This window comes from Ovis aries, chromosome 11, assembly GCF_016772045.2.
Source record: "Ovis aries strain OAR_USU_Benz2616 breed Rambouillet chromosome 11, ARS-UI_Ramb_v3.0, whole genome shotgun sequence".
Classification (NCBI taxonomy): domain Eukaryota; kingdom Metazoa; phylum Chordata; class Mammalia; order Artiodactyla; family Bovidae; genus Ovis; species Ovis aries.
In genome coordinates, this window is record NC_056064.1 from 35,261,694 (window position 1) to 35,286,178 (window position 24,485).

General features: G+C 38.1%; 1 protein-coding gene across 15 annotated transcripts in view; it reads left to right on the top strand.

Moving 5' to 3' along the window:
• Window positions 1-24,485, top strand: part of MBTD1 (mbt domain containing 1) — a 69,873-nt gene that overhangs the window by 13,807 nt on the left and 31,581 nt on the right. For 4 of the 15 annotated variants that reach the window (XM_042255778.1, XM_042255775.1, XM_060395519.1 and 1 more), the window contains 4 exons: window positions 15,744-15,945; window positions 20,120-20,259; window positions 21,933-22,047; window positions 22,875-22,960. In XM_042255778.1, the coding sequence (XP_042111712.1) occupies window positions 15,792-15,945; window positions 20,120-20,259; window positions 21,933-22,047; window positions 22,875-22,960 (495 nt within the window). In that variant the 5' untranslated portion in view covers window positions 15,744-15,791. The remainder of the gene's footprint in view (window positions 1-15,743; window positions 15,946-20,119; window positions 20,260-21,932; window positions 22,048-22,874; window positions 22,961-24,485) is intronic. The other 11 variants (XM_060395515.1, XM_060395513.1, XM_060395514.1 and 8 more) reach the window with 6 other exon arrangements.

The following is a 24,485-nucleotide window of genomic DNA, read 5'->3' on the forward strand; positions in this document are numbered from 1 at the left end:
CTTCAGACTCAGCAGTCAAAAAACTAGTATGGCATCCAGTCACACCACTTCATGGCAAATAGATGGGGTAAAAATGGAAACAATGACAGACTTTATTTTCTTGGGCTCCAAAATCAATGTGAACGGTGATTGCACAAATTAAAAGATGCTTGCTCCTTGGAAGGAAAGCTATGACAAACCTAAACACTGTTTAAAAAAAAGGCAGAGACATGACTTTGCCAACAAAGCTCCATATAGTCAGAGCTATGGTTTTTCAAGTGGTCATGTACAGATGTGAGAGTTGGACCCTAAAGAAGGCTAAGTGCCGAAGAAGTTAACACTTTTGAACTGTGGTGTTGGAAAAGACTCTTGAAAGTCCCTTGGACAGCAAGGAAATCTAACCAGTCAATCCTAAAGGAAATCATCCTTGAATATTCATTGGAAGAACTGATACTGAAGCTCCAGTACTTTCGCCACCTGTTGTAAAGAGCCAGCTCACTGGAAAAGACTGTGATGCTGGGAAAGATTGAGGACATGAGGAGAAAGGAGCAACAGAGGATGAGATGGTTAGATGGCATCATTGACTCAATGGACATGAGTTTGAGCATACTCCAGGAGATAGTGAAGGACAGGAAAGCCTGGTGTGCTGCAGTTGATAGGGTCACAAAGAGTTGAACATGACTGAGCAACTGAACAACAATGTGCTAAATAAACAATTCAACAATATAACAAGAAAAACTGCACTTATATTAACCACAAAATATACTTAAATTCCTAAGATGATGCAGACTATAAAAAATATTTCATATTCTTACTTAAGATGTCTCCATATTATGAAGATGTCGCTTTTTCCTAAGTTAGTAAATCTAATGAGACCCTAATAATACCCAACAATTTTATGATGCAGAGCTAAATTGGTTAGTACTGAAGTTCATTTGGAAAAATAAAACATGCAAGAGTTTTGAAACATTAAAGGGAAAATACATGAAATAATATAAAGTTTAGATATGGAGGCAACTACACATGGAAACCTGATACATAAAGTGGTGTTTCAAAGCACTGTGACAAAAGAGACATTTTAGTAAAAATTGTTACTACAACTAGATAGTTGGGGAAAGGTAACGCTAGGTCTATTCTTCACCTCGTTTTACCTCGTTTTTGTGTGTGCTCAATTGTGTTAGACTGTGCAACCGAATGGACAGTCGCCCACGAGGCTCCTCTGCCTGTGGGGTGGCATTTCCTACTCCAGGGGATCTTCTGGTCCAGGAATCAAACCCCCGTCTCTTGTGTCTTCTGCGTTCGCATGAAGATTGTTTACCACTAGCACCACCTAGAACGCCGCTTTTCACACCATACCTAGGAATAAACTCTGGATCAGTGATACAATTATCAAAAACTACGAATAACATATATGGGTGAATCTGTGATTCAGGATCAAGGTACATTGAAAGAAAATAAGGATAAATTTTACTATATTAAAAAATCTTAATTGCATGACAAAAAACTATAAGCAAAATCAAAATTTGCCATATATAACACACAAGGGCAAATTTAGGGTAAATTCCTAAATACAAACTTTTGACTAAACATTTGAAAGCTTAAAAACATTGAAGAAAAAAGGATAAAAGATAAGAACAGACAAGTCCACACACATATACAAGAATAATAAAAAATGGCTTAATGTAGAACTGTACTGGTTTATAATACCAGTCCCCACTAAAAAAGGATGAGAGCTCCTTGGAGAAATGGTTGATTTCAGACCTGGAGCAGTGTAGGTTTAAAATAATACTAGATTATCTTTATATCCCAGAAAGTAAGGCATTGTCCAAAATGGATGTAGGCATGTCAGAATGACGTGGAGCTAGTTCAGAGTGAACCTAGTAGCCAAATCTGGGGTGATTTGAACCCCCAAATAATTAAGGACAGTAATGAATTATAAACCACTGGGGGGAAAAAAAAGGAGTTAGCTCATACTGATAATGAGTAGGTAGGTAGATATATAAAGGGGATGATGAGAGAGTTTCCTACTAGCTGGTAAGAGAATACTAGAATTAGAAAATCATTTTGTGACATCATAATGTTTGGTTATGCAGGAGCTTTTGGATGCCTAATTTAGGGAAGAGAAGGGTGGAATTTCGATGAGAAACAGTATTTGTTTTAAATGTGTCCCCAAGGTTGCTTATTAATTACAGGGAAAAGTATGTAAGGTAAGGTAAGTATACTGGAAAACCTAGACAGCACCAAGAGGGGAGGAGGCCTATAGTCTCTGAAAGCAATCTTCTAGATTAAAGAAAACTAAGGATACAAATACAACATGTGATCCTGGACTGGAGGGAAGAAATTTTATAAAGGATATTATTGGGTCCATTGAACTACAGATGGTAAGTTAGGGCAAAGTGTTTTATGTTAAATTTCCTGAAACTGAATAATTGTGCTGTAGTTATGACAGAATGTTTATATTCTCAGGAAATGCACACTGAAGCAGTTTGGAATAAAAAGACATGTATGGGACTTCCTGGTGGTCCAGTGGTTAAGGTTCTGCAGTGGAAACTTTAGGGGGCATGAGTTTGATCTCTGGCCAGGGAACTCTGATCCTTCATGCTGATGGGGTGCAATCAAAAAAAAAAAAAATTACGCAACTCACTCTCAAATGGTTCAGAAAAATATATATTTCAACAGAAGAATTAAACAAATGGAGCAATTTTTTATCAGTTAGTGAATCTGAGTAGAATACACAGGATTTCATTGCACTATTTTTCCAACTTTTCTGAAAATTCAAGAGTTATTTCAAGTAAAAAGTTAAAACAGCAGAGGAGACTGCACTGACATACCGTTTTCAGCCAGCATATGAATCAGCATATCGTCAAAAAAAAAAACCAAAACACTCTACTTCTTCACTATTGCTGGAGTAAATTCAAAATGGTGAAATCTCCATGCAGGAGAATTTGGCAGTAGCTATCAAAATTACTACATTCACCATTCTAACCAGCAGTCTCACTTCTGGGAATATATCCTGAAGGTACACTGCAAATAATCCATATACATGTATATGTTCATGGCAGCAATATTTGTCATTTGTCATATGACAAAAATTTGTCATATCTTTCATCGTAAAACACTGAAAACTATTAAATGTCTAAGTGAGATTAGTTTGATAAACACATACAATGTAGGAACTGTTCAGCTTAAAAAGAAATGAGGAAGATGTCTGTGCTTTGAAACAGTGTTTTCCAGGGTAATTTTCTAAATAAAAGCAAAGGACAGAGCAATTTAATATGTGGCCTTTTCTGTAAGAAAGAGGAAATAAGAAAGCATAAATAAACCTGTTTAACTTTTTAAAACAGACACAATAAGAGATGAACCATAAAGCAATAAAGTTGGTTACACACCTTACAAGAGTCAGTGGTAGGGTAAGGCAAGGAAATGGTACTTCTCCAACTTAAACCTCCTTGTATAGTTGTTGTGATTTTTTGATAGTCCCCAAAACTGAAACTAATTCACGAATGTCAAGGGAGATGCAAACCGAAACCCAGCTTATTTTAAGTTAGTAACATGACCACAACTGAAGGAGAGAGAAGTAACGAATCCAAGTGATTATTGAACTTGGTATTCTATTCCTTGGTTTGGACAGAAGAGATTACAAAGAAATTCTGAATATAAAAGTTCATTTTTATAGCAGTATAGATGTTATGCTTCTGAAACTTATTTAAATATAGGAAAGGATGGAGCATATAAATGTTAATTTTGTTGGAGGCCAGGGTTTTCAGTAGAAGAGAGCGACAAATATGAATGTGGGAAGGTAAGGAAAAGCCCTGTAGGGATGGAAAATGTAAGTGTGAACTCATGATTTTCTAAAATACATTATATATATATGAGACAAATGCCACTTTTTTGTGTGCATATTTATTCCAGCTCACATGCACTGAAGGGCTCCAGAATCAAATAGATACCTAGTAGCAATGAGCACATGGACCACCTAGGTCTTTATTTCTAACATTCCCAATTAAAAAAAAAAAAAAGCTCTTTGGAGAAATGGTTGATTCCAGATTTGAGACAGAAAGTGAGTATAAGATAAGCCTTGACTGTCTTGTGATACCAGGAAGTAAAGAAATGCTCAAAAATGATAGGGCCATGTCAGAATGACACAGGAGTCTGCCTGAATGGGTTCCAGCTGGCCGAATCTGGTGTGGTTTGAACCCCCAAATAGCAAAGGACAATAGGGAATTATAAACCACTGCAACATAGGAATCCAGAAGTTTAAAAGCCATAAGAGAGGAAAGAGGGCTCTTCTTTACAGAAGGATACCAACTGATAGATATAAAAGGATTTCTGGGATTGGAAAATCATAGTAAAAGATTGGGCAAAAATCATTGAATGCTAAATCTGGAGTGACATTTCGATGAGCAGTTTATTCATATGGTCTTGAAGTGTCCTCTATAGTAGTTGTTTAATTGCTCAGTTGTGTGTCCAACTCTTTGCAACCCCATGAACTGTAGCCCACCAGGCTTTTCTGTCCATGAGATTTTCCAGGCCAGATTTCTGGAGTGGGTTGCCATTTTCTCCTCCAAGGGGTGTTCCTGACCCAGGAATCGAACCCGTGCCTCTGTGCCTCCTGCATCAAAGGCAGATTCTTTACTGCTGAGCCACAGGGTAAGCCCCATCTTCCTATAGACTATGTATTTAAATAAGAAAAATAGTGAGACTTTAGTGAAGAACCAGACGGCAACTAGACCAAGTCTTCAAACTTATCATCACCAGTAAGGGGCAGATGGACACCATGTAGTCTGGATTTGCTTCCCTGAGAAAAGTATCATCAGTTATGTAGTATTTCAACTGGGAATATACAGTCTGAATTTAATGATGCTGTTGCTGCTAAGTCGCGTCAGTCATGTCCGACTCTGTGCAACCCCATAGATGGCAGCTCACCAAGCTCCCCCATCCCTGGGATTCTCCAGGCAAGAGTACTGGAGTGGGTTGCCATTGCCTTCTCTGGAATCTAATGATGAGAAAACCTCAAATCCAAAAAGAAGGAATTTTTATCTTAGTAAAGGAGAAGAAATCTGTGTGAAAGAATTCCAAATAATTTGTGTAGATAGTCCACTGTTATGGAGGGGGTGCTTAATTCCCAGGTCCTTAAGAATGGACTTCCAATAGTTCCTTCCAAAGAGTGAAACACGGAGGAGGGGAGAGGAGTAATTTTAGAGTAGAGAAAACTGACATACTTCTCAGGCAAGTAATCAAGGTCAGCATCAACAGGGATAACCTATGTTGAAGGATGTATCCTTGATGTAACAAAGGACACTTGACATCTGTGATCTTCCCAAAAGTATAAACCCAGTCTAATCATAAGAACATTGTACAGGAGGCAGTGATCAAGACCATCCCCAAGAACAAAAAATACAAAAAGGCAAAATGGTTGCCTGAGGAGGCCTTACAAATAGCTGAGAAAAGAAGAGAAGCTAAAGGCAAAGGAGAAAAGGAAAGATACACCCTTTGAATGCAGAGTTCCAAAGAATAGGAAGGAGAGATAAGGAAGGCTTCCTTAGTGGTCAGTGCAAAGAAATACAGGAAAATAATAGAATGGGAAAGACTAGAGATCTCTTCTAGAAAATTAGAGATACCAAGGAACATTTCATGAAAAGAGGACACAATAAAGGACAGGAATGGTATGGGCCTAACAGAAGCAGAAGATATTAAGAAGAGGGGGCAAGAATACACAGCACTATGCAAAAAAGATCTTCATGTCCCAGATAACCATAATGGTGTGATCACTCACCTAGAGCCAGGCATCTTGGAATGTGAAATCAAGTAGGCCTTAGGAAGTATCACTACAAACAGTGCTAGTGGACGTGATGGAATTCCAATTGAGCTATTTCAAATCCTAAAAGATGATGCTGTGAAAGTGCTGCACTCAATATGCCAGTGAGTTTGGAAAACTCACCAGTGGCCACAGGATTGAAAAAGGTCAGTTTTTATTCCAATCCCAAAGAGAGGCAATGCCAAAGAATGTTCAAACTACTGCACAATTGCACTAATCTCAAATGCCACCAAAGTAATGCTCAAAATTCTCCAAGCCATGGTTCAACAGTAGGTGAACTGTGAACTTCCAGATGTTCAAGCTAGATTTAGAAAAAGCAGAGGAGTGAGAGATCAAATTGCCAACATCCATTGGATCTTGAAAAAAGGAGGAGAGTTCCAGAAAATGTCTGCTTTATTGAGTATTCCAAAGCCTTTGACTGTGTGGATTACAACAAACTGTGGAAAATTCTGAAAGAGATGGGAATACTAGACCACTTGACCTGCCTCCTGAGAAATCATATTACAGGTCAAGAAACAACAGTTAGAACTGGACATGGAACTACAGATTGGTTCCAAATCTAGAAAGGAGTATGTCAAGGCTGTATATTGTCACCCTGCTTATTTAACTTATATGCAGAGTACATCATGTGAAAACACAAGCTGGAATCAAGATTGCCGGGAGAAATATCAATAACCTCAGATATGCAAATGACACCACCCTTATGGCAGAAAGTGAAGAAAAACTAAAGAGCCTCTTGATGAAATTGAAAGAGGAGCGTGACAATGTTGGCTTAAAACTCAGTACTCAGAAAACTAAGATCATGGCATCCAGTCTCGTCACTTCATGGCAAGTAGATGGGGGAAACAACGGAAACAGTGAGAGACTTTATTTTCTTGGACTTCAAAATCACTGCAGATTGTGACTGCAGCCATGAAATTTAAAAGACGCTTGATCCTTGGAAGAAGCTATGACCAACGTAGACAGCATATTAAAAAGCAGAGACATTACTTTGCCATCTAAGGTATGTCTAGTCAAGACTCTGGTTTTTCCAGTGGTCATGTATGGATGTGAGAGTTGGACTATAAAGAAGGCTGAGTGCCAGAGAATTGATGCTTTTGAATTGTGGTGTTGGAAAAGACCCTTGAGAGTCCCTTGGACTGCAAGGAGATCCAACCAGTCCATCCTAAAGGAAATCAGTCCTGAATATTCATTGGAAGGACTGATGCTGAAGCTGAAACTCCAGTACTTTGGCCACCTCATAGCGAAGAACTGACTCATTAGAAAAGACCCTGATGCTGGAAAGATTGAAGGCGGGAAGAGAAGGGTACAACAGAGGTTGAGGTGGTTGGCTGGCATCACCAACTCGATTGACATAAGTTTGAGTAAGCTCTGGGAGTTGGTGATGGACAGGGAAGCCTGGTGTGCTGCAGTCCATGGGGTTGCAAAGAGTCAGAAACAACTGAGCAACTGAACTGAATAAATACATTTTGATATGTCTATACAATAATTCCATCTCACTACTTTATGATAAAAATAAATGAATTACTGATACTCAAACAGGGACAAATCTCATAATAATTGTGCTGAGTGAAAAGCAGTACCCTCCCCCCAAAAATAAGCTGTATGATTTTATTTATATTTAAAACTTTGAAAAAACTAATGTACAGTGACAGAAAACAGATCAGTAAGCTACTTGGGGAGAAGGCAATGGCAACCCACTCCAGTACTCTTGCCTAGGAAATCCCATGGGTGGAGGAGCCCTGTGGGCTACAGCCCTTGGGGTTTCAAAGAGTCAGACACGACTGAGCAACTTCACTTTCACTTTTCACTTTCATGCACTTGAGGAGGAAATGGCAGCCCACTCCAGTATTCTTGCCTGGAGAATCCCAGGGACAGAGGAGCCTGATGGGCTGCCATCAATGGGGTTGCATTGAGTTGGACACAAACTGACGTGACTTAGCAGCAGCAGCAAACTACTTGGGAAACAGATGGGGCCAAGGGAGGGAAAGAATTTACAAAGCAGCATGAAGAAACTTATGGTGATTATGGACAGGTTCTGTATCTTGACTGTGGTGATAGTTTAATGAGTGCTGTATTTGTCAAAACTTGCCAAGACAATGATAAAAGGAATGTCCTTGGATTGACAGCTGTACAGGAGGTGTAGAAAGCAACCATACTATATTGGAGGATGGGTGAAGATGGCTCCAGGATAAAAATGAACCATTGACAGTTGAAGGCTTTAGAAAAAGGCAATAGATACTTTTAATAGTGATTAAATGAAAAAGGAATGAGACAATTGCTAACTCCAGGAAAAGTTATACCAAAATGGAACACAAAAAGTTTCCTGGTGGCCTAGTGGTTAGGATTCCAGGCTTTCACTGCGTTGGCCCAGGTTCAATCCAGTGACTGGGCTGAGGAGCAGTAAATATAATTACATATTGGGCATATTCCCCTTGTGTTGCTTAGATGACATATTCTGTGTTTGCAGGGTCCATGGAAGAGATTAGAGAGTATATCTCTAGAACAGTAGTCCTTAAGGGAAGGACTGTATACTGTATATTCCTCTTAAATTATTGTAATGTTCACAGTGTGTTAAGGGTTCTAAGAGGGCTTTGAAGTAAGGAAAATTTCCTAAATATGTTTGATCATAATCCTTTTAAAAAAAATGTTAACAGCCTTTAATTATTAAAACTAAAATGTTTGGCTGTCCGAAATTTTAGGTTTATATTCTCTTAACAAGTTGAGTCATAATAAGATCCTCTCTATTGACACTAAAGGGTCAGTAAATATGTTAGCTGCTAACCAAGCTGACTATAAAGTGGACAACAAGCTTATATGAAAACTCTGGGTTGTAAAAGATAATCTCTGCATGGAGTTAGGGTGTATGAATTTATTAGAACTTAGAATTCTAGCCAGTATATTCCAGGCATTGTGAAAAATATTTATGTCAGACTTTTACTCTGGCCTTGAAGGGCTTTGGTAATCTGACGGTAGCATCCTCCTCTAACCCCATCTCACTAGGTACCAGCTACCCTGACCTTTCAATGCATCAAGTATATGCCAGCCCTAAAGCCTCTGTCTTGCCTTTTCCTTTGCCTAGAATATTCCAGCACCAGTAGTGTCTGACTCTTGTGACCTCATGGACTGCATCACGTGAGGCCTCCCTATCCATCACCAATTCCCAGAGTTCACCCAAACTCATGTCCACTGAGTTAGTGATGCCATCCAGCCATCTCATCCTCTGTTGTCTCCCTCCTCTGCCTGCCCTCAATCTTTCCCAGCCTTAGGGTCTTTTCAAATGAGTCAGCACTACGCATCAGGGGCCAAAGTATTGGAGTTTCAGCTTCAACATCAGTCCTCCCAATGAACACCCAGGACTGATGTCCTTTAGGATAGACTGGTTGGATTTCCTTGCAGTCCAAGGGACTCTCAAGAGTCTTCTCCAACACCGCAGTTCAAAAGCATCAATTTTTTGGCACTCAGCTTTCTTTATAGTTCAACTCTCACATCCATACATGACTATTGGAAAAACCATAGCCTTGACTAAACGGACCTTTGTTGGCAAAGTAGTGTCTCTGCCTTTTAATATGCTGTCTAGGTTGATCATAACTTTTCTTCCAAGGAGCAAGCATCTTTTTATTTCATGACTGCAGTCACCATCTGCAGTGATTTTGGAGCACCCCAAAATAAAGGCTGTCACTGTTTCCCCATCTGTTTGCCATGAAGACATGGGACCAGATGCCATGATCTTAGTTTTCTAAATGTTGAGCTTTAAGCCAACTTTTTCACTCTCCTCTTTCATTCATCAAGGGGCTCTTTAGTTCTTCGTCAGTTCAGTTCAGTCGCTCAGTCGTGTCCGACTCTTTGCGACCCCATGATTCACAGCACACCAGGCCTCCCTGTCCATCACCAATTCCTGGAATTTACTCAAACTCACGTCCATTGAGTCGGTGATGCCTTCCAGCCATCTCATCCTCTGTCGTCCCCTTCTCCTCCTGCCCACAATCCCTCCCAGCATCAGGGTCTTTTCCAGTGAGTCAACTCTTCACATGAGGTGGCCAAAGTATTGGAGTTTCAGCTTTAGCATTAGTCCTTCCCATGAACACCCAGGACTGATCTCCTTTAGGATGGACTGGTTGGATCTCCTTGCAGTCCAAGGGACTCTCAAGAGTCTTCTCCAACACCACAGTTCAAAAGCATCAATTCTTCGGCGCTCAGCCTTCTTCACAGTCCATCTCTCACATCCATACAAGACACAGGAAAAACCACAGCCTTGACTAGACGGACCTTTGTTGTCAAAGTAATGTCTCTGCTTTTTAATATGCTATCTACAGTTGGTCATAACTTTCCTTCCAAGGAGTAAGCGTCTTAATTTCATGGCTCCAGTCATCATCTGCAGTGATTTTGGAGCCCCAAAAAATAAAGTCTGACACTGTTTCTGCTGTTTGCCGTGAAGTGATGGGACCAGATGCCATGATCTTAGTTTTCTGAATGTTGAGCTTTAACCCAACTTTTTTGCTCTCCTCTTTCACTTTCATCAAGAGGCTCTTTAGTTCCTCTTTACTTTCTGCCATAAGGGTGGTGTCATCTGCATATCTGAGGTTATTGATATTTCTCCTGGCAATCTTGATTCCAGTTTGTTCTTCCTCCAGCCCAGCATTTCTCATGATGCACTCTGCATAGAAGTTAAATAAGTAGCGTGACAATATATAGCCTTGACGTACTCCTTTTCATATTTGGAACCAGTCTGTTGTTGCATGTCCAGTTCTAACTGTTGCTTCCTGACTTGCATACAGATTTCTCAAGAGGCAAGTCAGGTAGTCTGGTATTCCCATCTCTTTCAGAATTTTCCAGAGTTTATTGTGATCCACACAGTCAAAGGCTTTGGCATAGTCAATAAAGCAGACGTTTTTCTGGAACTCTCTTGCTTTTTCCATGATCCAGCAGATGTTGGCAATTTGATCTCTGGTTCCTCTGCCTTTTCTAAAACCAGCTTGAACATCTGGAAGTTAACACTTCACTTATCGCTGAAGCCTAGCTTGAAGAAGTTTGAACATTACTTTGCTAGCGTGTGAGGTGAATGTAATTGTGCTGTAGTTTGAGTATTCTTTGGCATTGCCTTTCTTTGGAATTGGAATGAAAACTGAACTTTTCCAGTCCTGTGGCCACTGCTGAGTTTTCCACATTTGCTGGCATATTGAGTGCAGCACTTTCACAGCATCCTTTTCCAGGATTTGAAATAGCTCAACTGGAATTCCATATTTCCACTAGCTTTGTTTGTAGTGATGCTTCCTAAGGCCCATTTGACTTTTCATTCCAGGATGTCTGGTTCTAGGTGAGTGATCACACCATCTTGATTATCTGGGTCATGAAGATCTTTTTTGTATAGTTCTTTCATGTATTCTTCCCCCCTCTTCTTAATATCTTCTGCTTCTGTTAAGTCCATACCATTTCTGTCGTTTATTGACCCCATCTTTTCATGAAATGTTCCTTGGTATCTCTTAATTTTCTAGAAGAGATCTCTAGTCTTTCTTATTCTATTATTTTTCTCTATTTCTTTCCACTAATAACAGGAAGCCTTTCTTATCTCTTCTTGCTATTCCTTTGAACTCTACATTCAAATGGGTATATCTTTCCTTTTCTCCTTTGCTTTTTACTTTCCTTCTTTTCACAGCTATTTGTAAGGCCTACTCAGACAGCCATTTTGCTTTTTTGCATTTCTTTTTCTTGGGGATGGTCTTGATCCCTGTCTCCTATACAATGTCACGAACCTCCGTCCATAGTTAATCAAGCACTCTGTCTTATCAGATCTAGTCGCTTAAATCTATTTGTCACCTCCACTGTATAATCATAAGGGATTTGATTTAAGTCATACCTGCATGGTCCAGTGGTTTTCCCCACTTTCATTGATTTAAGTCTGAATTTTGCAATAAGGAGTTCATGATTTGAGCCGCAGTCTGTTCCCAGTCTTGTTTTTGCTGACTGTATAGAGCTTCTCCATCTTTGACTGCAAAGAATATAATCCATCTGATTTTGGTTTGCCATCTGGTGATGTCCATGTGTAGAGTCTTGTGTTTTTGGAAGAGGATGTTTGCTATGACCAGTGCATTCTCTTGGCAAAACTGTATTAGCCTTTGCCCTGCTTCATTTTGTACTCCAAGGTCAAATTTGCCTGTTACTCCAGGTGTTTCTTGACTTCCGACTTTTGCATTCCAGTTCAGTTCAGTTCAGTCGCTCAGTTGTGTCCGACTCTTTGTGACCCCATGAATCGCAGCACACCAGCCCTCCCTGTCCATCACCAACTCCCGGAATTCACTCAGAGTCGTGTCCATCGAGTCAGTGATGCCATCCAGCCATCTCATCCTCGGTCGTCCCCTTCTCCTCCTGCCCCCCATCCCTCCCAGCATCAAAGTCTTCTCCAATGAGTCAACTCTTCCCATGAGGTGGCCGAAATACTGAAGTTTCAGCTTCAGCATCATTCCTTTGAAAGAAATCCCAGGGCTTATCTCCTTTAGAATGGACTGGTTGGATCTCCTTGCAGTCCAAGGGACTCTCAAGAGTCTTCTCCAACACCACAGTTCAAAAGCATCAATTCTTTTGCGCTCAGCCTTCTTCACAGTCCAACTCTCACATCCATACATGACCACAGGAAAAACCATAGCCTTGACTAGACGGACCTTAGTCGGCAAAGTAATGTTTCTGCTTTTGAATATGCTGTCTAGGTTGGTCATAACTTTTCTTCCAAGGAGTAAGCGTCTTTTAATTTCATGGCTGCAATCACCATCTGCAGTGATTTTGGAGCCCAAAGAAATAAAGTCTGACACTGTTTCCACTGTTTCCACATCTATTTCCCATGAAGTGGTGGGACCGGATGCCATGATCTTCGTTTTCTGAATGTTGAGCTTTAAGCCAACTTTTTCACTCTCCACTTTTACTTTCATCAAGAGGCTTTTTAGCTCCTCTTCACTTTCTGCCATAAGGGTGGTGTCATCTGCATATCTGAGGTTATTGATATTTCTCCTGGCAATCCTGATTCCAGCTTGTGTTTCTTCCAGCCCAGCGTTTCTCATGATGTACTCTGCATAGAAGTTAAATAACCAGGGTGACAATATACAGCCTTGATGTACTCCTTTTCCTATTTTAAACCAGTCTGTTGTCCCATGTCCAGTTCTAACTGTTGCTTCCTGACCTGCATACAGATTTCTCAAGAGGCAGGTTAGGTGGTCTGGTATGCCCATCTCTTTCAAGATTTTCCAGAGTTTATTGTGATCCACACAGTCAAAGGCTTTGGCATAGTCAATAAAGCAGAAATACATGTTTTTCTGGAACTCTCTTGCTTTTCCATGATCCAGCGGATGTTGGCAATTTGATCTCTGGTTCCTCTGCCTTTTCTAAAACCAGCTTGAACATCAGGGAGTTCATGGTTCATGTATTGCTGAAGCCTGGCTTGGAGAATTTTGAGCATTACTTTACTAGCGTGTGAGGTGACTGCAGTTGTGCGGTAGTTTGAGCATTCTTTTGCATCGCCTTTCTTTGGAATTGGAATGAAAACTGACCTTTTTCAATCCTGTGGCCACTGCTGAGTTTTCCAAATTTGCTGGCATATTGAGTGCAGCACTTTCACAGCATCCTCTTTCAGGATTTGAAATAACTCTACTGGAATTCCATCCCCTCCACTAGCTTTGTTCATAGTGATGCTTTCTAAGGCTCACTTGACTTCACATTCCAGGATGTCTGGCTCTAGATGAGTGGTCACACCATGGTGATTATCCGGGTCGTGAAGATCCTTTTTGTACAGTTCTTCTGTGTATTCTTGCCATCTCTTCTTAATATCTTCTGCTTCTGTTAGGTCCAGACCATTTCTGTCCTTTATTGAGCCCATCTTTGCATGAAATGTTCCCTTGGTATCTCTACTTTTCTTGAAGAGATCTCTAGTCTTTCCCATTCTGTTGTTTTCCTCTATTTCTTTGCACTGATCGCTGAAGAAGGCTTTCTTATCTCTTCTTGCTATTCTTTGAAACTCTGCATTCAGTCCCCTATAATGAAAAGGACGTCTTTTTTGGGTGTTAATTCTAAAAGTCTTGTAGGTCTTCATAGACCTGTGCAGCTTCAGCTTCTTCAGCATTACTGGTTGGGGCATAGACTTGGATTACCGTGATATTGAATGGTTTGCCTTGGAAACGAACAGAGATCATTCTGTCATTTTTGAGATTGCATCCAGGTACTGTATTTTGAACTCTTTTGTTGACAATGATGGCTACTCCATTTCTTCTAAGGGATTCCTTCCCACAGTAATAGATGTAATGGTCATCTCAGTTAAATATTCAAGGTAGATATTCAAGTGGCTGCCTTTTTTTTGCTCAGGATCCTTCCTCAGTCTCAGTTGACTGCCCTTGCCTTGTCCTTTTCACTTGCCTTGTATTATCACATGGCCTTGCAACTTTTCCTTTTGAATTGTCTTCAGAGTCTTATTTATTTTTTTGAAATCTGATGGTAGCAGATTTTGATTCTTTGAAGATACATGTGATTTATAGAAATAACCAGAAGATTTTCAGAACTGAATCTGCTGAATAATCAGGCTGGGGAAAACAATAGTGGGAGATTGGGAGAATAATTCTAAAGTGATAACAAACAGCTTTTCTTTTTTAAGTTGGGTCTAAAAGAGAGTTCTAAAAGAAGAATAGTTTTTTTTTTTTTTTTCAATGTGGCAATATTTGTAGAACATTTGTAGAGCCTCCCAAAGGGACGACTTCTTAACATCGTATTCATTTGAGTACATAAAATTTCCATTTTATGGACTGAAATACTACTTCTTTTGCTTTCATAGTTACACATAATACAAATGGAAAATCAGTTCCCCTCCTCAGTGAAACTGTTTAATACAAGCATATCTGAAAATGATAGTTTATTTAGTAAAACTAAGAGATGCGTCTCTATGATTTTATCTTGTCAAGCTTTGGAAATAGATTCGAGCTTTGTTACTGGTCATGTTAAGACTTTAAACTATCCAAGAAAGAAATTGTGCCTAAAGTGTAAGACGATACCAAGAAACTTACAACTGAGCAAAAGAAGAAGATAGATACAAAACTCTAAGGATTTCTTGGTTGACAGTTTTCACTCTGTTGTAACCAATGTATGTTTAGTGATAGTTTGGTGGGTTTTGTTTTTGTTTTGTTTTGTTTTTCATTTCAAATATTCCTTTTTATTTTTTTCTGTTATTTCCTGCTTTCTGTTAACTTTCTTATCACTGAACTTGAAGTTTTGGAATTGGTTTAGGTATTAGTTTTGGGATTTTTTGGTGGCTTGAGTGAGGGACTATTTAAAGGAGCATATGAGTAGCAGTTGCTGAATGTGATACATAGTATCTTTGTGCTTGTTTTGTTTTTTTTTAAGGGCATAGTGTTTAGCTGGAGATAATTGGGTTATGTCTATGTTAAAAAAAATGAAATAGTGTTACATATAGAAATGCTATCTTCTATAGTTTTTGAAATAGCTAATATCTAAAAATTGTCTCCCCAAAGTTTAAGTTCTCTCCAGAACTCTTAGTGATTTTTAAAAGCATCTATGTATTTCCTGGATGCTCTAAATTATAATAAAATTTCAAAATTTTAGAGCTAAAAGGCAAATTAAGAAACAATCTATTACGAGTATTTCACTACAGTTTAAAAAAATAAAAAAAAATCATCTGATCACATTTTTATAGAGAAGCAATATATCTAGTTTATGGCAAAACTTAAGTTACAGCTTCTGACTCCCATTCACTGTTTGTTCCATCATTGTTATTCCTTTTAGCTAGCATGATGGTAGTTAATAGGTTTATGCCTCATGGAAATGAAGGGCTGCATTTTGACACAGACATTTAGATTTTCATTTGGAAACCTCATTTATCGCAGTTTGAACTAAGGTCCTTTGGGTGGTGTACATGAGTACTATATCATAGTTATTGATTTCTTCTGCTTTGAAGACTGACCATTCTTCACGATCTGAAAGGAAAGGAAGAGACTCGTTCGGGATGTTTGACGGCTATGATAGCTGCAGTGAGGACACGAGCAGCAGCTCCAGCTCTGAGGAGAGTGAAGAGGAGGCTGCTCCCTTACCTTCCAGTCTCCCAATCATCAAAAACAATGGCCAAGTGTACACGTACCCAGACGGTAAATCCGGCATGGGTGAGTATATAGCGTATACTTCAGCTCAGGTGAACTGCCTTCACCTTTTACATCCCTTTATATTTGAGGGTATGTTTTGATTCCATTTCTCCTGTCATTTCCCGTAAAATTTTTAAAAGAACAATTAAGAAACAGAATCTGAAATGTACAGTTCTAGATAAGATCACTGGATTTGTGTTAGATCTCTTTATGAACAAGTAGAAGAAAATGAAAACAGAAAGCTGTTGAGAAACTTAATGTAATTCAAAGTGTGTAAGATAATAGACATCCAGAACTGAGAGAGACTTTCAAGGTAAGTCTCCCTTTTCTAACAATTCCTTATAAGTTTTCTGTTTTAACACTTCAGTGATAATGTATCTCTAATGACCAGAATATTCTTTATATTGAACCAAAATTATCCTTACTCTGACTTTTGTCCTTTTTCCCTTCACACAAAAACATTTATTTTTAGTGTTTCTCTTGGGCATACCAAGTAAACCTAGTTGCTTCAAACATTTCTCACAGCATCACAGTGTTTTAATTCATCAGTATCCCACTCACTTTCTTCTGGAGATACTTCAGATTGTGTGGTGGCAGGGTGGCAACCTGTCCTGACTTGCCTGAGACCCTCCTGGTTTTAGGATTATCCTGGAAAAGACCTCAGGCGAATAGTTGGTCACCCTGTGTGATTAGAGCAGAGGTTGTTCAACTTTTATCTCTTTTTTTTCAGGACACTGTGTTTCCATTTAGGCATATTCCTAATTTGGTCATCTAGTGTCGAATACAGTGTCTTCTGATTGTCATTTGACGATTTGATGATTATGCCTTATAGATCATATTCTAATATTTTGATTAAAAGTTAAGCATCAAAGGGCCTGGTACACAGTCATTCATACCATGTCAAAGAACTTAACTTCATTTATCAGGACCCAGTAGGTGTGGTCATCCAACCAGTTAATAGCTACCTAGATTTTTTCTACTTTAGCTTGAATTTCTCAATCCTTAATTGACAGAGCTACATGAGAGATTTTATCAAATGTGTTAACTCCTATTAATATACATCTTGCCATGGTTATAACATACCAGTGTGGCAATCTATCACAAGAGGGAGCTTTATATGTGCCGGATTCTGTTTTAAAGACACAGATAGGAATAATATAGAATAAAGTCCCTGGTGGAGCTTACATCCTAGTCATGGGAGTTCTAGTTTGACACGTTCAGTTCTTGGCAAAGACGTACTGTCCCCTTGGGGTTGCATTCTTTTTTTAACCTATGTGATCCGCAAACCTTTTAATCTGTTCTAGAATTTTTACAATAGAAAATCATCCAGGCAAGATGAATGATTTTTCCCCTTAGACCCCCTTTATCTCTTATCCTCTGGTATCTTACATTTTCCCATGATTTCTCATAATTTCTAAGTACTGATTAAACTGTAAGTCCCTCCAGTTGTAACTGTTAAACCCATTGAAGTAGTTGCTTGCTGTGTTATCTTTTCCCCCCAAACTTTATTGAGGAATAATTGGCAAATTATTTTGGGAAATAGATGGGGAAACAGTGGAAACAGTGTCAGACTTTATTTTTGGGGGGTTCCAAAATCACTGCAGATGGTGATTGTAGCCATGAAATTAAAAGATGCTTACTCCTTGGAAGGAAAGTTATGACCAACCTAGATAATATATTCAAAAGCAGAGACATTACTTTGCTGACTAAGGTCCGTCTAGTCAAGGCTATGGTTTTCCAGTGGTCATGTATGGATGTGAGAGTTGGACTGTGAAGAAGGCTGAGCACCGAAGAATTGATGCTTTTGAACTGTGGTGTTGGAGAAGACTCTTGAGAGTCCCTTGGACTGCAAGGAGATCCAACCAGTCCATTCTGAAGGAGATCAGCCCTGGGATTTCTTTGGAAGGAATGATGCTAAAGCTGAAACTCCGGTACTTTGGCCACCTCATGCGAAGAGTTGACTTATTGGAAAAGACTGATGCTGGGAGGGATGGGGGGCAGGAAGAGAAGGGGACGACCGAGGATGAGATGGCTGGATGGCATCATGGACTCGATGGACGTGAGTCTGAGTGAACTCCGGGAGATGGTGATGGACAGGGAGGCCTGGCGTGCTGCGATTGATGGGGTCACAAAGAGTTGGAGACGACTGAGCGACTGAACTGAACTGACAAATACAGTTGTATATGTTTAAATGTATAAATGTTCATAAATGTAATTTGATATTACATGTACCTAGTGGAATGATTACAAAGATCAAGATAATTAACACATCCATCACCTCACAAAGTCAACTTTTTATTTATTCAACTGTGCTGGGTCTTAGTTGTGGCTTGCGGACTCTTAATTCCCTGACCAGGGATCAAACCCAGGCTCCCTACATTGCGAACGTGGAGTCTTAACCCCTGGACCACCAGGGAAGTCCCCAAAAGTTAATTGTGTGTGTGTGTCATGTGAGCACAAGATCTACTCAGCAAGTTTCAAGTGTATAATTAGTAGTAGTAACTAGAGTGACCATGCTATGTATTAGATCGTCACAATTTTTTCTTTTCATAACTTTGGCCTTCATCTTACCGTTTCTCCCTCTTCTCAACGCTTGGCAACCACCATTCTATGAAATGGGCTTTTTTTTTTTAAATTCCATGTATGTGATACTATACACTGTTTGTCTTTCTCATTTTGGCTTATTCCACTTAGCATAATCCTCTCCAGTTTTGTCCTTGTTGTCAGAAATGACAAGATTTCCTTCTTTATATGGCTGAATAATACTCTATTATAATAAATAATATCTACTTTACATATACATTTGCATTTACACATACATATATGTATAACTTGTTTTCTTATCCTCTCATTCATCAGAAGGCAGCTAATATGTTTCTCTAACTTGGTTATTGTTAATGCTACAGTGAATGTGGGAGGGCAGATATCTTTCTGATATACTGAGTTACAGTCAACTAATTTTTGATAAGGGCACCAAGAACACTTGATAGGGGAAGCGTAGATTTTTTTTAGTAAATGGTGTTGGGAAATTAGATATCCACATGCAAAAGAAAAGCTGGACCTATCTTACACCACTCAGAAAAATTAACTTGAAATGGAGTAAAAACTTAAATGTAAGACCTGAAATAATAAAATCCGTAGAAGAAAACGTAGGGGAAAAGCTTCTCGACTTAACTCTTGGCGTTGATGTATTGGGTATGAGACTAGAAGCACAGCTAATGAAAGCTAAAATGCACAGTGAGATTACAACAAATTTAAGAGGTTCTGCTCAACAGAGGAAACAGTATATTGAAAAGAGAGCCTACAGGATGGGAGAAAATATTTGTAAACTATATATCTGATAAGGGGTTAATATCCAAAATACATGAAGAACTTGTACAACTCAATGGGGCAGAAAAAGCAAATAATACAGTTTTAAAATGGGCAAAGCACCTGAATAGATATTTTTTTCCAAGGAAGACCTACAAATGGCCAATAAATACATGAAAAGGTGCTCAACGTCACTAATCATCAGGAAAACGAAGATGAAAGCCACACTGAGATATCACCTCATACCTGTTAGGATGGCTGGTGTCAAAAAGACAAGAGATAACAAATGTTGAGGAGGATGTGGAGAAAAGAGAACTCATACACTCTCGGTGATACTGTGAACTGGTACAGCCATTATTGAAAACATTATGGTGATTCCTCAAAAATTTGAAAATAGAACTACTGTATAATTAGCAGTCCCACAACTTGTATATCTTTTGAGATTCACGTTTTGTTACCCTTATGTTTCAGTCTTCACAATATTTTAAAGACCTGTGCTGTGCTTTGTATTAATCTTCAGTTGTACTGCAACTACTTTTCATCTTTTGTTTATAATCCTTTCAAACATTAGAGCTTATAATGTCTGGCACAGGGTGAGCACTAAGGAAATGTTAGTTGAATCTAACTTACGCTTGTGTATTTTGATCGTTTTTAAAGCCTTTTCAGACTTTGTCAGTCCTTCTAGAGCCTATAGCCATGGCATCATTCTAGTCTTTCCCCTACCTTTTATTTAGATTTTTCTATCACATGTAACAGAAGAATTTTTCTGTCTGCCTGAAGGAATATTTTAAAAATTGAAACCTTCAGATAATTGGAGGAATTATTAAACTGTTAGATGAAAATCAGTTTTATGATCATAACACCAGTGTTTTTATTTGTTAATTAGCTACCTGTGAAATGTGTGGAATGGTTGGTGTGCGAGATGCTTTTTACTCTAAAACAAAGCGTTTCTGCAGTGTTTCATGTTCAAGAAGTTACTCATCAAACTCCAAGAAGGCAAGCATTTTGGCCAGACTTCAGGTAACGGTACAGAAACCTTCTTGTTCTTACATCTGTTATTTCTATGGCTTTCACCGTTTGTCTGTCACTTGGCTGTGATTCACTACACTCCACCTTTACCTAACCGGCCTGTTAGTACTTTATACCCCACATTTTTAAGAAATATGTGAGCCCTCGAGTTTGTCCATTCTATAAAATTTGAGCAGCTGTTATAAATAGAGAAGGCATACTATTCAAAATAAACTATGAATTGTTTGTGTCTTTTTTTCTAAATAAGTATAAATGTAATAAATATCTATATCTATATATCTATGTTGGAGAAGGAAATGGCAACCCACTCCAGTATTCTTGCCTAGAGAATCCCGTGGACAGAGGAGCCTGGTGGGCTGCTGTCCATGGAGTCGCACAGAGTCGGACGCAACTGAAGTGACTTAGCAGCATATATATATATATAAATAAATATATAAATATATATAAATTTAAGCCATTCCCCCCCCACCCCCGGTTTTCTTTGTAATTAGTATCAAGGTAGAAACTTTCAGTGTTGGGGGCAGGGAATGATTTACCCTTTGGTTTTATTTTTCCATTATCTTTGGTTTGTACTTTTGATTGCTACCCATTTGATACCTTGACCAAGTGAAAGTGAAAGTGAAGTCGCTCAGTCGGTCCGACTCTATGCGACCCCGTGGACTGTATGTAGCCCACCAAGCTCCTCTGTCCATGGGATTCTCCAGGCAAGAGTACTGAGTGGGTTGCCATTTCCTTCTCCAGGGGATCTTCCCAACCCAGGGATCGAACCCAGGTCTCCCGCATTGCAGGCAGACGCTTTAACCTCTGAGCCGCCAGGGGGTATTTGGTTAATCCAACTAACCTTTTTGGAAACAATCATAATACTAAAAGAAAATCGTCTTTCTATGAATGTACATCAGCACCTACAAAATGACTGGAATGCCTACAAAATGACCATTTAAGTTATTACTATTGTAGCATATAAACAGCTTTATAAAAGCATCACATAGCTGATTTTTGTAATATATTTTATTTGAATGATCACATTTGTTTTCTTCATTTTATTGTAATAAGGTAGCACATAACACCGAAAGGATTATTTAAGTTCCCCAAATTAAGGAAATACATCACTTAGATGTATTTCTGTATTTCAGATAGACAGTCCCTAAAGATCCTGAGCAATGGTCTGTACCCAAATGGATGGCAGTTTGTCACACTGTGAATTTGGCCCATGATCATTTTGTCATTGATCTTTTGCATTAGCGCTAAAGGTATAAACCTCAGTCACTTGCTGTTTAAACATTGAATTATATTTTTCTTATATAAATAGCAATGCTTAGCAGCCTGCATGAGTGAATAACCACTGGATTTGTCTAGTACCAGATGGAATCAGTTATTCACCACAGCCTATATTTTAACATTTTATGGGATATAATTTTTTATTAATATATTAATTTGCATATTGCTATTTAAGTCTGTGTCAGCTGTGCTACCCATATTAGATATCTACATTGTAGCAGAACTCCAGAAAACATTTCTCATGTGAATTTTCTTGTATGTGTCCTCTGCTTTAATAATTTTCTAAACCCTCAATGTTTCCTTAAAATGAGTAGTATGCAATCAAGTTAGTTTTCAGATTTGGGGTTGGGGAATGATAAAGAATCCTATTTACTTAACTCTTCTTGTTTTAGGGTAAGCCTCCAACAAAGAAAGCAAAAGTTCTTCAGAAACAGCCTTTAGTTGCTAAACTAGCTGCATATGCTCAGTATCAAGCTACCTTACAAAACCAAGCCAAGACTAAATCAGGTAATATGGGTGAGTGCAACAGAGGTGAAATACTTGGTACTAATTCATCCAGTTTTAATTAATAACATTTTAATTTTGGATTCTGTTAACTAAGCTCTTTCTGTTCCCTATTTGCACATATGACACTAGGCTTCCTTGATTTCAGTAAATTATCCTAGAAAAGTATAGTGTTCACAAGTTATGGTGCTTGTGACAGTCTCCTTAATAATACTGTTCTTTATTTGGTGTATTATTTATTTTTTATGGATTGATTCTCTAGCTGTGAACAGTGGGAAACGTTGTGATAAGGCAAAGAAATATGACATTTATTAGGCTTCAAAGGGATTGAGGAGAAGAGAGTAAAAAGAGAAGGAGATTGAGGAAAGGATATTTTTTAACAGAAAGATTCTTAATAGGAATGTAAAAGCAAGGCAGTAAGTAGGGAGAAAGACAGTAAGGAGCCATAGTGAAAATATTAGGTGGTAGATACTGGATAGAAATCTCAGTGAAGTGTGCAGTTAGAGCTGCATGGGAATAAAACACAGGAGCAGTCAGAACAGTGTTTGTTATCCTGAACATATCTTCTTTCAGTTGTTCTTTGTTTTTTATAATCAGAGCTCTTGCCTCACTTCCCAAGGAGCATACCTTGTGTGTAGAAAAGTTAAAACTATTTGTTTGCAAATATGATACATGCTAAAGTTCATGTTTGTTTATAGAAGTTTTATCTTTATAGGAAAAAACTTAATTTAGAGGTGATAAATTTGTGTCACTTCACATTATAAAGTAATAACCTTCTTACAAATAAACAATCTGAGAACTCCAATATATCTAAACTTATTTTATTTCAGCAGCAGTCTCCACAGAAGGTTTCAACTGGGGTAACTACATCAATAGCAATAGCTTTATAGCAGCTCCAGTTACCTGCTTTAAACATGTGAGTATGGAATTTTCTGTTTGTATTGAAATGCTTAGTCATCATTTAAATCTGAAGACACAGTAGCATTTTTTAAACATCTTACCTTAGAAGGTCTTTATTTTATACATCATAATGGAAATGTTTCTTTTTTATTAATTATTGTACTTACTAATAGTTATATAACCTTAAGTTTTATAAATAAAGGTTTCCTTTAAAGACATTGCAAGTTGAAATTATCTTAAGTGGGGAAGGCATGAGTCTCATCCAATTTTCATATTAAGTTGAACCATATAAAATTACTTGTTTTATGTATCAAAAATAGTTGGATATTAGCAAAATCATATGGTTCAACCTCATAGAAACCATCCATTGTATGTTACCTAAATTTTTGTGATTTGACCTAATAATTGAGAAGAGGAAAGATCTAGTTTTGTTTGGTCACAAATATAAAATCACAAAAACAAAGAAGGAACTATTAGCAATATAGTATTGTGGAGTGAAATTATTTTTTGCAGCATGTTCTTTTTAACAAGTAGATTGTCACAGACATTTGAAGTAATTGAGAGTTATGTTTAAAATGTATCTAATGATAAATTCTTTCCTTTTGATTTAATTCCTTTTGATTCAATTATTTGTGCTTAATTCTCTTCAATACTTTTTTAACCTATAAGTTTTAATTTATATTTGACGGTTCTATCTGCTACTGACTGTGTATAAGAAGAAAAGAATTTAGAAAGTTAATGAGTGAAGTTTTGTGTATACTTAACATATTGTTAACTTAGGGCTTTCCTGTTAAATAATAGCATGTGAACAAAACTGAGCTTGAGTTCTTGCTGTGGAAATCAAAATACATTTTAATTCATTTGTGGCCAGTAAAGGATCTTGATCAAGGCCAAGCATAGTAATTCAGTGGTAGAAATAAAAGTTAAAACCAAATTCATTCATTTGCTAACTTTTCTTTCTTGAAAGTACAGATGCTAAGCCCTTAGTCAGTGGCCTGCTATGAACCAGCCTCAGTGGAATCAGACACTTCAATATACTGTAGCTGATACATTTTATTGAAATGCTGGTAGTGGTGTCATACTTGTGAGAGATGTTGAATATATGGCCCCAGTAGCTTTCATGAGAATCACAAAACAAATCTAACTCTCCTCTCTTGAGAGAGTTCTTTCCTGGTACAAAGAATACCAGAATTAGATTAAGTCCTTATTTTTAATAACTCTTCCATTGCAGCCTTCTGGAACATGTGTTTGTTGTTTCCTTCTGAGTAGCCTTTATCTCTTTTTCTATCTTTATTTAGTATTTTGGTTTCCTAGGTTTAATATCATAACCCATGTCCAGCTATTTTATATAAGTAGTCAGAATATTTTAAAAATAGTATTTCCAAGTCCCAAGATAACAATATTTTATTTCATGTCAGTATCTTTGAGTAGTAATACTGTGTTAAAGTTCTTTGCAAGAAAATCTCTGTTGTAATGAAATTGTTTTTTTGTTTTACAAAAAACAAATTGAAATTTGTTTTCTACAATTGAAAAAAGAATAC